The sequence below is a fragment of the Zea mays genome, chromosome 8 (genome assembly GCF_902167145.1).
Source record: "Zea mays cultivar B73 chromosome 8, Zm-B73-REFERENCE-NAM-5.0, whole genome shotgun sequence".
Taxonomy (NCBI): domain Eukaryota; kingdom Viridiplantae; phylum Streptophyta; class Magnoliopsida; order Poales; family Poaceae; genus Zea; species Zea mays.
Genome location: NC_050103.1, coordinates 175,887,767 through 175,902,502, shown reverse-complemented (window position 1 = coordinate 175,902,502; position 14,736 = coordinate 175,887,767). Strand labels below are relative to the sequence as shown.

At 52.2% G+C, this 14,736-nt stretch overlaps 1 protein-coding gene across 1 annotated transcript; it reads right to left on the bottom strand.

Annotated features, from left to right (window-relative positions):
- Positions 1 to 12,027: 12,027 nt before the first annotated feature.
- On the bottom strand, positions 12,028 to 14,668 carry LOC118473184 (uncharacterized). Its single transcript, XM_035961940.1, has 3 exons — positions 14,192 to 14,668; positions 13,895 to 14,068; positions 12,028 to 13,705 (listed from the first exon to the last, which is right to left on the bottom strand). Exons 1-3 carry the CDS (start codon positions 14,615 to 14,617, stop codon positions 13,385 to 13,387), a joined length of 921 nt encoding a protein of 306 aa, XP_035817833.1. The 5' UTR covers positions 14,618 to 14,668; the 3' UTR covers positions 12,028 to 13,384.
- Between the last annotated feature and the right edge of the window lie 68 nt (positions 14,669 to 14,736).

Here is a 14,736-nt window from a genome sequence, read left to right as displayed (position 1 = left end):
GCAGTTAACTGAGTTACAAGAGGCTGGGTACATTCGTCCGAGTCCCTCACCTTGGGGAGCGCCGGTCTTGTTTGTACAGAAGAAGGATGGATCACAGCGGATGTGTGTGGATTATAGATCTCTTAATGACGTTACGGTGAAGAACAAGTATTTGTTACCCCGTATTGAGGATTTATTTGATCAGATGAGAGGTGCTAGAGTATTCTCGAAGATTGATCTCCGATCCGGTTACCATCAGATGAGGATTAGACCATCGGATATTCCTAAGACGGCATTCTCGACTCGATATGGATTATATGAGTTCACTGTTATGTCATTCGGATTAACCAATGCACCAGCTTATTTTATGAACTTGATGAATAAGGTGTTTATGGAGTATTTGGACAGATTCGTCGTGGTATTCATCGACGATATTCTTATCTATTCCCAGAGTGATAGTGATCATGAGGAACATCTGAGATTGGTGCTACAGAAGCTATGAGATAATGAACTCTACGCCAAGTTTAGCAAATGCGAGTTTTGGATTGGCGAGGTGCCATTTCTTGGTCATATTATTTCTAATGGAGGAATATCAGTGGATCCTGCTAATGTTAAGGAGATAATGGAGTGGAGAGTACCCACTACAGTGACTGAGATTCGGAGTTTCTTGGGATTAGCAGGATATTATCGGAGATTTATTGAAGGATTTTCTAAGATTGCTAAGCCTATGACTTCGCTTCTGGAGAAAGGAAGAGAATTTAAGTGGAACGAGAAATGCCAAGATAGCTTTGAACAGTTAAAGAAGAGGTTAATGTCACCACCAGTGTTGGTTATGCCAGATCTACAGAAGGGATTCAATATTTATTGTGATGCATGTGGCCAAGGCTTAGGATGGACGCTCATGCAGGAAGGACATGTGATTGCCTATGCTTCTCGTCAGTTACGGAAACATGAATTGAACTACCCCACTCATGACTTGGAATTGGCAGCCGTTGTGCATGCGCTTAAGATTTGGAGACATTATATTATGGGGACCAAGTGCCAAGTATATACGGATCATAAGAGTCTGAAGTATATATTCACTCAGAAGGATCTCAACCTTAGGCAACGCCGTTGGTTGGAGCTTGTTAAGGATTATGATTTGGAGATTCACTATCACCCGGGCAAGGCAAATTTGGTTGCAGATGCCTTGAGTCGCAAGGAGCATGTTCATTCAGCTATTGTTGCCCATCTACCCGATGAGATTGTTGAGGATTTCAGGAGACTTAACCTGGGGATAGTTGCTCATACAGAAGGAGTTACTATTGATGTGGAGCCTACTTTGGAGCAAGAGATCCGCAAAGGACAAATTGGTGATGCTAAAATAAAAGAGATTAAGGATCTGATTACTGAAGGTCGAGTTCCGGAATTTACGGAAGATGAGCAGGGCACTGTATGGTTCAAGAACAGGATGTGTGTTCCTGATATTGAAAGCCTTCGAGAGACTATATTGAAAGAGGCCCATGACTCGGATTATTCTATTCGTCCTGGTAGTACCAAGATGTATCAGGATTTGAAATGGAAGTATTGGTGGTATGGATTGAAAAGAGATGTAGCTACACATGTGGCTATGTGTGATGTGTGTCAAAGAGTTAAGGCTGAACACCAGAGGCCAGCTGGATTATTGCACCCGCTTAAGATACCCGAGTGAAAGTGGGAAGAGATTGGTAGGGATTTTATTACTGGATTGCCTCGCACCTCGGAATGATATGATTCGATATGGGTGATTGTGGACAGATTGACTAAAGTGGCTCATTTCATTCCGGTCAAGACTACTTATAAGTGATCTCAATTGGCTGAGTTATGTATGGCTCAGATTGTGTCTCTACACGGTGTACCAAAGAAGATCATTTTGGATAGAGGATCACGATTTACCTCCAGATTTTGGAAAAGTTTTCAAGAGAATGTGGATACAAAGTTGAATTCTAGTTCGGCTTACCATCCTCAGACTGATGGACAGACTAAAAGGACTAATCAAGTATTGGAGGACATGTTGAGAGCTTGTGCCCTTCAGCATGGTAGTAGTTGGGACAAGAGTCTACCTTATGCTGAGTCCTCATATAATAATAGTTACCAGGCCAGTCTGAAGATGTCACCTTTTGAAGCTTTATATGGGAGAAAGTGCAGGACTCCTCTATACTGGGATCAGACTGGAGAAAGACAGTTCTTTGGGCCTGAATTGATTCAAGAAGCAGAAGAACAAGTCCGTATAATTCAAGAGAATTTGAGGGTGGCTCAAACCAGGTAAAAGAGCTACGCTGATAATAGAAGAAGACCACTGGAATTTGAAGAGGGAGATTATGTGTACCTCAAGGTGTCACCACTTCGTGGAATGAGGAGATTTAAAGTCAAGGGCAAATTGTCCCCTCGTTATATTGGACCATTCTTGATCTTTAGGCGAGTTGGAGAGATGGCATACCAACTTGAGTTACCTGCTAGTCTATCAGATGTGCATAATGTGTTCCACGTATCTCAACTGAAGAAGTGTCTCCGTGTCCCTGAGGAACAGTTACCAATGGAAGAGCTCAGTGTCCAGGGTGATTTGACTTACACGGAGTACCCGATCAAGATTTTGGATACATTGACTCGAGTTACAAGAAATAAGGTGATAAAGATGTGCAAAGTACAATGGAGTCACCACGGAGAAGATGAAGCAACTTGGGAAAGAGAAGAAGAGCTTCGTATAGATTTTCCCCATCTTTTCCCTCGTTCTTCTTAAATCTCGAGGACGAGATTATTTTTAAAGGGGGTAGGATTTGTAGCACCCACTTGTAAATAGCTAGAAAAAAAAATACCAATAGAGAAAACAATTTCTCTTTATGTGAGTTTTACCTTTATGCATCATCACATGTGAACACTAAATTCAAAAACAAATAAGTAATAAAAGGATATACCATTAAAGTTTATGCATCATGCTGAGTTTTTAGTTGGATGTGCATTGTGCTTAATAAAATAAATATACCATTAATAGCATCTCAATGGATCCATAGAATTTAAAGTCTAACTTGAAAATAAAACCATGAAAATAGGGAAGAGAAAGGAATATTATTCAATACAAATAAAATTATCATTAAAATATCTGCACCACAGTTGATATGATCAAAATAAATACTTAGCCAGTATACAAAGTGCCACAAAGTTTGAATTTGAATTGAAATTTGAATTTGAAAAAGAAATGAAACAGAAAATAAAAAGAAAAAAAGAGAAGAAACCTTACCTGGGCCGACTATACCCATTTTGGCCCACCTCACTCTCACCCCCGCGTGGCCCAACTGACCTACCCGCGCGCGCCTGGACTCTATTACATGTGGGGCCCAGCTGCCAGCCGTCGCCCGCTCGACCTGTCCGCGCTGCTTTCTTCGCCTCGGTCGCTGACGTATGGCCCCAACAAGTCAGTGCCTTCTCCCACGGGCTCCGTCTTCTTCGCGGGGTTGGCGCAACAACCCGGCCGAGCTCGGCGGATCTCGGCCACCAGAATCGGACCGCGCTGACCACGCAGGCGACGCATAAAAGCCTCGGCCGTCGACCCAACCCACTCGTCCCCCTTTTCCCCGGCTCCTCCTTCTGCCTCCTCGCGCGAAGTTCGCTCGCCAAAGCCACCGCCGCTACCAGTGCCGAGCCGCCGCCGGTGAGCACTTGTTCGCGCTGAAGTTCTGCCTAGGCGTGTGGTCGACGACGCGCGCCTGTGTCCGGGGAAACCATACGCGCGCTCGGACCGTGGAGACGGGCGCCCGCACGACGTGAATTGCTCGCCGGCGTAGCTACTCCGCCGCGGAGCCGCACCTTATCGTCTCCAGGGGCCTCTGCACCGAAATCGCTGGTGAGATATCCCTCATCTCGTTCACTTTGCCCCCACCGACGTATAGCACCTTTCCCTTCTAAGTTTAGTGCGCTAGGGCGATGGTTGGCTTTACTCCGGCGGTCCTCCACCGCGGTCTGGAGGGCGGCGCCACCATGGGCCGTCGGGGGGAAGACGGCTGCACGCCGATCGTTGATCTAGGGACCGACGGTTGTGATTAGATCACAACTTACCCGTTCGCGCGATCAAACCGACACCGTAGATCTTTGATCCGTCGGCTCTGATCGCGTCCTGCTTCATTAAATCGTGACCGTCGGTCGGGGATCGAATGGACACGCTCGTATAACCGTTTACCGCGGTCGGGATCTAATCCCCACCGTCTGTTTTGGATTGTGTGGCTGAGATTGCAAGATACCTCTTCGGCCTGTCTGTTTTGCAAAAGAACCCCTAAGTAAATTAGAATTCAACCTGCCGTCCATCGTGGCTGTTCACTGTGTCTGCGGAGTTTTACTCCGAAGCCCCTGTAGTTCACAGAAATGGAGGCCCAGTCCAGAGCAGTGTAAAACCAGAGAAAATAATTTATAAATGGATTTTTAATAGGAAAATAATTACTAAAACTTTATAAATTCATAGAAAATTCATACTAACTCCAAATTACTTCATTCCAGTTCCTAAAATTTTGTAATTTTATTCTTTAGCACTTAGTGTCTCTGTTTTATCATGACAACAGTAATAAAATTAATCCCACACTTAATCCCATTTTAAACACATAAAATCTTTGAAAATCCATAACTTAAAATCTATAACTCCAAAAATTATGATTCCTGTTCCTAGAATTTTATTTTAATGTGTAGATTAGTACTGTGTATTTTGTATATATGTTTGGTGTAATGTTAATTTCTCTATATGCATTGTGCTTGTTTGTATTGTGGCGAGTAGAAGAGCCTGTTGCTGAGGATCCTAGTGAGCAGCAGATAGAAGTAGCTGAGCAGGAGCTAATTGAAGGCAAGTTGTGCCCTTGACCACTTTTTACTCAATAATGTTCTTTAATATCACTTATCCATGCATAGGTTAATGTTGACGGGACCCAATAGGTCACCCTAGATTGTTTATCTCATTACCTTGTTCACCCCTGAATCACTTGGGTAGTTTGCTATTGCTTTACATGGTTTTGGGATAATCATTTATTATATCTATGTTCCAATTCTTCTGTTATTCTATTTATGTTCATGTTGAGATCATTAATGTTAATTGGAACATAGAGCTTAACTTGAGTAACACGTGCCACCACATGGGTTTAATGGGACGCCCTTGGCTGACTAATTAGGAAAGCTAGTGGAAGACTACCTTACCCGAAAGGGGCAAGGGCAGTAGGGGAGTGGTCAGTGTAGGGAGGTCCTTGGTTGATTTTGCTGCGATGGCGGTCAGCCAAGAACCCTGCATTGGAACTTCCTATAAACTGTAGCGGGTTTTCGGAAGCTAGTGGAACTTTGTAAAGGCCTCGTAGTGTTGCCCTGCCGCGCTTCCTAGGTAGAGGTGTATGGGATTCGCGACCCCTTGGCAGATGGGTAGCATGACTTGTGGGTAAAGGGTACAACCTCTGCAGAGTGTAAAAACTGGTATACTAGCCGAGCTCACGGTCATGAGCAGCTCAGGACTCTCTGGTGATTAAATTATGGAACTTAAATTCAATTTTGTCATTTGCATATGCATGGGTTTATTATTAATTTTGTTCTATTATTTATTAAGGTTTGGTATTTACTTACATCTAGTAATTGCTAATAAAAGTTTGACCAACATTAAAAGCAATGCTCAGCTTTAACCATTCTCTTTGATAAGCCTTACACTCCATGAGCTCCCACCTTTGGTGAGTTCATGTCACATTATTCCCCACGACTTGTTGAGCGATGAACGTATGTGAGCTCACCCTTGCTGTCTCACACCCCCCACAGGAGAAGAGCAGGTGGTTCAGGAGGAGCCACAAGGCGAGGAGTATGATCTGATCTAGGTGGCGTTTCTCAGTTGACATTGACGCCAACGATCCTTAGTTCGTTTCATGTTTATTCTTTTATTTTGTAATAAGTCTTCCGCTATGTAATAAATACTCTGATTATTGTGACATTTATCTCTATACACACTGTTATTATATATGTTGTCTTCTTAGCGCATGTATGAGATGCACCTGGCTTTGTTCCTTAAAGTCGGGTGTGACAGTGGCCGCGGTGGCGGTAGACGAGTGCGGGGTTGGCGAAGCGAGCCGGGGTCGACGGGGCCGCGCGTGGCGCAGGCGTGGTCGAAGGTGTCGCGCAGGGCACAGGCATGATCGACGGGGCCGCGTGTGGCACAGGCATGATCGACGTGGTCGCGCGTGGCGCGGAAGAGATCGTGAGCGGTGGCGTCATGGCCGCACGAGGAGTAGGTAACGTCGCAAGACGGGGCGCCGGGGGTGGGGGAGGAATCGGATCGAACTCGAGGAGGGAGTTAAGATCGGTGGGTGGGGTGGAGCCAGCAAGCGAAAACACATATTCGTCGAAGACGACGTGACGAGAGATGATGATGCGGTGGGAGGTGAGGTCCAGACACCGGTACCCCTTGTGGTCAGGAGAGTAGCCAAGGAATAGACAACGGGTGGAGCGAGGAGAAAGCTTATGAGGAGCGGTAGCGGAAGTGTTAGGGTAGCAGGCGCAGCCGAACACGCGAAGGTGGTCATAGGAAGGGGTTGTGCCGTATAGGGCGAAGTGAGGGGTAGGGTGGCGCACCACCTTCGAGGGAAGACAGTTGAGGAGGTGGGTGACAGTGTGCAGGGCCTCTTCCCAGTAGCTAGTAGGGAGAGACGCCTAGATGAGAAGGCAGCGGAGCATATTGGTGGTGGTACGGATCATGCGTTCGGCTCGGCCGTTCTGTGCAGAGGTGTAGGGCACGAGAGACGCAACTGGACACCATGAGTGAGGAAGAAAGAACGGGAGGCATTGTTGTCGAACTCGCGGTCATTGTCACACTACAAAGCACGGATCGGACGACGAAACTGAGTGGATACCCAGGCGAAGGAGTGTGTGAGGGTGGGGAATGTGTCAGACTTCAACCGAAGCAGGAAAGTACAGAAAAAATGGGGAAAATCATCCAAAAACACTAAATAGTATTTATAACCAGAAAGACTGAGTACAGGGGAGGTCCAAAGATCACAGTGAACTAGGTCAAAAGCTTGCTCAGCCCGAGAAGAAGAAGTGGTAAATCGAAGACGAGTATGTCGGCCTAACTGATAAGCATGATAGATACCCTCAAAATGTCCCCTACTACATGAAGGATCTAGACTACTGGTAATCTTAGTCATGACGTCGGGTCCAGGATGGCCAAGACGACGATGCCAAGTGGTGGAGAAGGTGGTGGAGACCAGGACAGGAGGTGGAGACATGCCGGCGGTGGAGGGCTGGAGCGTGTAGAGCGGTCCCGAGCTGTCACAGCGGGCGAGAGGGGTCCTGGTGGCCAGATCCTTCACAGAAAAACCAGAGGGGTCAAACTCAATGGAACAGGAGTTGTCAGTGGTGAATCGACGAACAAAAAGAAGATTGTGAGTGATGTGGGGAGCTACGAGAACATCGTTGAGGTAAAATGGCCCAGGGAGAACCGAGGCACCTACTGAGGCGAATGGCAGAGTGGAGCCGTTTCCAACGACGATCGAGGATGGGTGAGAGGGAAGGGGGGGATGAGAGCGAGAGAGCGTGCCTGCAGTGGGAGTGGTGTGGTATGAGGGACTAGAGTCGATCACCCAGTCGGAGGAGGGAGGGGTCATCGCCATGGTGCTGAATGCAGCAGCGAGGGAGGCGTTGTCCCACCCACCAGCCGGTGGGGACCAGGTTGTCGCGGTGGGGGTCCCCTGGGGCAGGAGCGCGGGCAGAGCCTGGGGCACGACAGGCACACCGTAGGGAGGCATCGGGGCATGCCGTAGTGAGGTGCAGTCAGGAGGGCCGGCGCCGGGGGACAGGAGGCACTCGGGGCCTGGCCCGGCCACATGGCGATAGTCCCAGTCCAGGGGTTGTAGAAGGACGGCCATGCGTGGCCGCCACCCCAGCCGGAGGGACCACCACGAGAGGGGCCGCCACCCCCACGGCCGCCCTTGCGGGAGCGACGACCACCGTCGGTCGTGGAAGCCGGACGAGGAGCCGCCGAGATGATGGGTGGAGGGCGGGTAGGAGCCCCGGCCGACGGGGAACGAGTGGCCTGGCCCCCCGAAGGCGGTTGACCGCTGGTAGGAGCGCTGTAGAGAGCCGAGGCAGGAGTGGGCGCCTCATTCGCCATGGTGAGCTCCTCGAGGAGAAGCTCGTTCCGCACGGCGTGAAAGGTGGGGAAAGGCACGCTCCTCTTGATGAGAGCCTTCAAGTGGCCGTAGAGGGGGCTGAGGCCACGCAAGAGGTTCAGCACCAAGGTACGATCAGCGACTGGCTCGCCGAGGTCGCGGAGAGAGTCAGCCAGGCCCTTCATCTGGCGGCAGTACTCTCCCACGGAGAGGTCCCCCTGAGAGAATAGGTGGAACTAGGCGTCGAGGTGGAGCGCCCGCGCATCTCGATTCCCGAGGAACTGATCCTCGAGAGCGAGCCACGCCTGGCGCGTAGTGTCCGCCTGGTCGTAGATGATGTCCTGAAGCTCAACGGTGATGGTGCCGTGTAGCCACGAGAGGACAACGATGTCCATGAGGCACCAGGAGCGAGGCGGCGGAGCGTCGTGGTCGAGGAGGACGTGATCGTCGAGGACGAACCGTCGCAGCGTGAGAAGAACCTGTCCTCGCCAACGGGGGTAGTGGGAAGACGCCGGATCCAACACCACGGACATGAGGGCCCAGATGTTGTGCAGTCCAGCGGCGCGTGGAGAGCAGCGATGAGGTAGGCGTCGAGGTCAGAGGCGAGGGGGTCCTCCGGGGGTTCCGCAGGGGTGGCCAGCGGGCGACCGAGAAGGCGCTGCGTGGTGGCCATCTGGGTGGTCAGAGCGGCGCCCAGGGCACGCTCTCTCTCTAGGGCGAGGGAGGCGGTGCGCTCGCGCTCCCGCGAGGCCGTCACTGCGGCCTGGATCGTAGCGAGGGTGTCGACGAGCGGGGAGTCGGTGGTGGGGAGTGCGGAGGGCGCGACGGCATGGCTCCAGGTGGGTGAAGCGAGGGCGGGAAAGCCCGGCGGGGAGCCGCGGCGCAGGGTCAGCGGGGAAACGGCGGGGAGCGGCCCGAGGCCGGCGATGTAGGGGCCCCCTCCATGAGCGAGCTCGCTGCTGATCGCAGCGGGGACGATGGGGCTGGTGGCGGCAGGGGTTGTGTCGTCCATGGCGGCGACGGCTGGAGGGAGCCGCAGCAGGGGGCGCAGCCGGGTTGGGGCACAGCTCTACGGGCCGTCACGGGGCGTCGACGGCCGGAGTCGGGTCGGGGAGGGGCGCAGGCTCGGTCCTAGCGGCGGCACCAGGCACGGCGTGGACGGGGCACCGGGGTCGCGGCTCCGGGGAGCGACGGTCGCGCAGGGGCGGGAGTGGGAGCTCCTGGCGGCTGCTCCGGGGAGCACCTGGCGGCGGCCCTGGGCGCGACGGGAAGTAGGGGCGGGGGCGGGCACACCAGGTGGTGTGCCGAGGAGGGAGGCCGGCGGCTGGCGGCTCGACGGGAAGTAGGGGCGGGGGCGGGCACACCAGGCGGCGCGCCGAGGAGAGAGGCCGGCGGCTGGCGGCTCGACAGGAAGCAGAGGCGGGGGCAGGCACACCAGGCGGCGCGCCAGGGAGGGACGCCGGCGGCAGGCGACCGGTGGTGGGAGGGAGAGGGGCCAGCGGCGGGGATGGAGCCCGGTCAGTTGGGGCCGGCGGCTGAAAGAAAAAGAAAACCCTGAACCTAGCTTTGTGATACCATGTTGGAATAAGAACCCATAACCCTAAACAGGGTTGGGTGTGGTATTAATAGGCTAGAGTAATTGGGCCTGACACATTACAACGGGGGTGAGACGGTAATTACATGGGGAATGCCCCAAACCCTAGACGGGTAGTCTAACATGATGCAGCACCTCATCTTAAATGGATATGAATTGACTCTTCAAACCAAAAACCCCTAAGTTATTCCCTGACGATTTTTTTGCGATGCCTTCGAGGTCGTCAAAAGCTAGCGGTACTGCTGCTACTACTAGTTAGAGATGGCAATGGGTACCCGAAACCCGATGGGTTTTTACCCCATTAGGGTACGGGCTTGGGTCAATTTTCATACCCATGGGTTTGTTAATGGGCATAAATGTATACACGATGGGTTCATGGGTACGGGTTTGTTCCTATAGTACCCAAACCCGTGAAACCGTGAGTTTTTTAAACCCGACCAAACCTAGTATATATTGTAATCTTATTTTATAAACGAACAACAAACTTGTTATCTACCTATTTACTTCCTAATTTTTATCAAATAGTGAATGTATAAGTAGTTGATGATAGTGTTGCTTGCTTGCTATTATAGTTATTACTAGCGTTATATATGTGGTGGATGTATAACTTAGTGCAAGGTAACTTGATTATACAACTTATTATTTGTATTTAATTCTCTCTACTAATATTTTTATACCAAATCAAGAACTCGTTGTTCATTACATAAATTTTGGACCATGATCTCATTAATCATTACGATACTTATTGATTATAAAAAGAATAAGCATATTAGAGATAAAAACCCGTGGGTACCCGCAAACCCGATGGGTACGAGTTTAGGCAAAATTTCAAACCTGTCATGGGTACGGGTTTTTTAATGGGTGTAAATATTTTTCACGGGTACGGGTTTAGTATAGCGAAACCCGGCGGGTTTGTACCCGTTGCTATCTCTACTACCGAATTTTTTGTATTTTAGCCATTTTTCGGAAAAAAAAATCACGTTTAGACCTTAAAAAATTTTAATGTCATTTTTGGACCCTTTACTCGGCGACATAGGCTATGGCGCCGAGGTAACACAGCTCGGCGCCATAGGCTATGGCGCCGAGGTACGTGCCGCGTTGGCACAACCCGTACGCGTGGCGTCGACGTGGCACCGAACTCGGCGCCACAGATCTTGGCGCCGAGCTCGGTTGTGTTATCAACATTTTTGTTGGCGCCACAGATCTACCAACTGAGCTAGATGGGCCTTGTGCTTAAGTATCCAACCAAAATGTTTATAACACAACCGAGCTCGGCGCCAAGATCTGTGGCGTCGAGCTCGGTGCCACGTCGACGCCACGCATCCGAATTATGCCAACGCAGCACGTACCTCGGCGCCATAGCTTATGGCGCCGAGCTGTGTTACCTCGGCGCCATAAACTATGGCGTCGAGCAAAGGGTCAAAAATGACATTAAAATTTTTTAAAGTCTGAACGTGATTATTTTTCCGAAAAATGGCTAAAATACAAAAAAATTCGGTCTCCACTAGTAGTAGTAGAGATTAATTGCATCTTTTTCAGCTCTCGCAAGGAATCGATTTTTTTTTCCTTGCGGAGCGACCGGATTGTGGTAACTCGATCTCACCATTTCAGCTTATCTTGACTGAAAAATCTGAGGTGAATTTCTTTTCCTCCTTTATTCCTGCTACTATTAGTATGCTGTCATCGACTCGTCGTATATATGGACGCAGGCGTGCCAAGCATGCAACTCGTATTTTTCGTACACATAAGTCCTACATCGGTTTCCAAATATTTATCGTCTACTAATTTATTTTTAAACTAAATCGTGATAAATAAATAAAAACAGAAAGAACACAACGTTAATGCGCAACTTACTGAACCAACCCAAAAGATATGCCGATGCTGACAGGTGACACGACGCAAAACCGAACAGCTACTGACAATTCGCAATCCCGGGCCGCGGCGACTGAACTGGAGTTAGCTGTCGATCACGTGTGGGGGAGTGGGCTGGAACATCACGGACGCCTCGCCCGTGTTCACGACGCCGCGACAGTGATGTCCACACCCGCCCCCCTTTGACTGGATTGCATCGCAATTATAGATGTCCAGAAAGCACGTGGCCCGTTAGCCTGGCACGAAGCACGTTATTTTAGCACGACACGGATTGAAGCGGGCTCGGGCTCAGCCCAGCCCGGATAGCATGCCGAGCCCGACAAACATTTAAGCCCATTGGGCTGGCCCGAGCACGCCCGGTATCTACCGGGCCTTTTAACCGGCCCGTTTAATCTAATACCCTAAAACCTAAATCCCCATTTCCCCACCCACCCCGTCGCCAGCCCACAAGTCCCTGACGGCCCAACGCCCCACAACCCGACGGCTGCCGCGTCCGCGTATGCCCCAACCCGACGGCCCAACGCAAACCCTAACACACTCTCCCACTCTTCCTCCTGGCTCCCTCCTCCCTGCGGCGGCGCGGCACCTCCTCCCTCCTGCGCGACGTGCTAGAGCGGTTCTGGTATGTGTCATGCATCATTTCATCATCAGTCGTGGCGGTGGGTGCAGCAGTCGGCGAGGCGGCCGTGGACGCGCACGACAACGACTGCATCTATCCGCAACATCTATCCGCAAGCTACGATTCTCTGCTTGATCAGCTAGCTAGCTGGTTATTAGCCTGAAACTGAATTGGATCTCGACGTCTTGGCTGATTAAATTAATCCGCTGCACAATTGCTTGCGCGCGCGGTGATCTCGATTGCTCGCTCCCCGATCCTTTCATTCCCAAGGTGAGGCCAGTTTTAATTTGCATGCGGAATTCTTGCCTGTTTCGTCGTCGCTTCCAATTCAAGTTTTGCGTTTGCGGGCTCGGACCAGCACGGGCTACTAAATGGGTCGTGCTATTCGGGCCGGTCCGGCACGATCGGGCCTCCACCGTGCCGTGCTTGGGAAGAGGTATGAGCTCGTCGGCGGCATGGTACGGTTAAGTGGCCGGGCTCAAACGGGCCGGGCTCAAACGAGCTAGACCAAGTCAGGCTCGAGTTGGATCGGGCCGTGCCCCCGTTTGAACATCTATAATCCCAATCGCAGTGCCACCTGCCTGCCAATGCCATCCATCTCCCGCGACACCGGGAGAAGTCGCAGCCCCCACGGGTGAGCAAACTGCCGTGACATGACATGTCCTGTCACTGACGGATCATGTGATACGCGCCATTTTCCAAGTCTTAAAATAAGTGCAGCGCCAGCAGACACGCACAACGACGGAAACTACGACGACTTGTAGCTAGGGCGCAAAACATCCTCAGGCTAGTTCAATCAGCTGATTTGTGGAAGTCACAAGGATCTCACGGAGCACAAGCTGTTCTCAGTGCCAAACGACATTAATTAATTAGAGACGACGGACAGGACGCATGTTTCTGAAGTTTTTTTTCTCTCTCTCTGTTGCGTCATGATGTTTCTGGGCTAAAAGTTTACAAGGCAATCGATCGCATCGTACACAAGGGGAAGGTCAACGACGCCGACCACACCGCACTGCGCCGCGCGCGCACCGGCGCCCCCGCCGATCCAGCGGAGCCTGAGTGGAGTGCTCGCGCGTGCACCGGACACCAACGCCACGTCGCGTCGCGTTCGTCCCATCGCCCCTGGCGCGCTACTCGCCTGGTGACCGGTGACTGGCCTGTAGCCTGCAGCGTGCAGGCGATCGCAGCCTACGAGACCAGGTCGTCGAGGGTCGCCCAGAGCTCGTCGTCATCGTCGAAGCCGACCTGCCGCTGCCGCTGAGCATCGTCGCCGGCCGCGGCGGCGGCGGCCCCGGGTGGCCGCCACCACCACTCGCCGTTGTCGCCATCGTAGCAGCTCCCCGTGGTGCTGTAGACGCTGCCGTTGCCCAGCTCGTCGCGGCTGCTGCCGTACTCGTAGCTGTTGTCGGACGCCTCGCGCTCGTCGGCATCGGCGTCGACCTCGCCGTTCCTTGCGAAGCGGCCCTTCACCCGCGGGCGGCTGTCCGCCAGCGTCTTTCTGCAGGCATACTGCGAGGACCAGCGCGTTGAGGTCGAACGTTAGTTGGCACGAATGGATGCTTGGACACACACACACACACACACAGACAGAGAGAGAGAGAGAGAGAGAGAGAGAGAGAGAGAGAGCGGCGCGCGACAGAGCAAAGCAAATCGGTCATTCGCAGGGGAAGGGAGGGAGATGCTGCGATGGATTATTACAGTGATCTTCTTGTTGAAGTTTCTCTGGTGCCGTTTCACACGGTAGCGCTCGATCCGCTCTTTCCTCTCCACGGCGCTGTACCGGGCGACCTTCTGAGAGAACGTCCCGCCACCCTCGTGGCCGCAGCCGTCGGCCGACGGCACCGGGCGCGGCGGCGACGACCCGTTCATCCCCTGTTCTCATTGCCAGCACAGCACACCAGCGGAGTTTCAGTTTTTTTTTTATTTGTTGCCGTGGATCGGAGTATCGGACGCAGCTCTGAACGGTTGAGATGCACGATGGACGCGACGCAGTACCTGGAGATCGCCGGTGCTGAATACGCGGCGGACGGGGCACGGCGAGGTGAACTCGAAGAGTTCGCCGGAGGAGGAGGACGGGGAGGACGAGAGCGGCGGAAGCGTCGTCGTCAGCTGGTGCGCGGACGGTGAAGACGGCGAGTAGAAGCCACGGCCGCCGAGGGACACGTCGCCCGGCTGGAGGCGCATCGGGAGCGAGTGCGAGCTGACGCTCCTCTGGATGTTGTTGTAGTTGTAGTACGACGACGGAGGCGACGAGAAGGCGCCGACATTGCCGTCGAGGTACCCGCCGGCCGCGGCGCCCCGGGGGTTCTGGGCTGGGACGGGGACGGTGACGGTGACGGGCAGCGGCGCGGAGAAGCTCGCGGCGTGGTTGTGCATGAGAGCGTCGCTGTAGGAGGGGGAGGGGGAGGATCGACGGAACATGGCCTTTGGACGTGGGAAAAGCCTTGGGACTATGAGCCAAGTAGCCAACTCTGATTTATCTAAATATTTAGTGTTTGGTAAGATATCTAAATATTCTTTTCGGTAAGACAAGTTGTTCC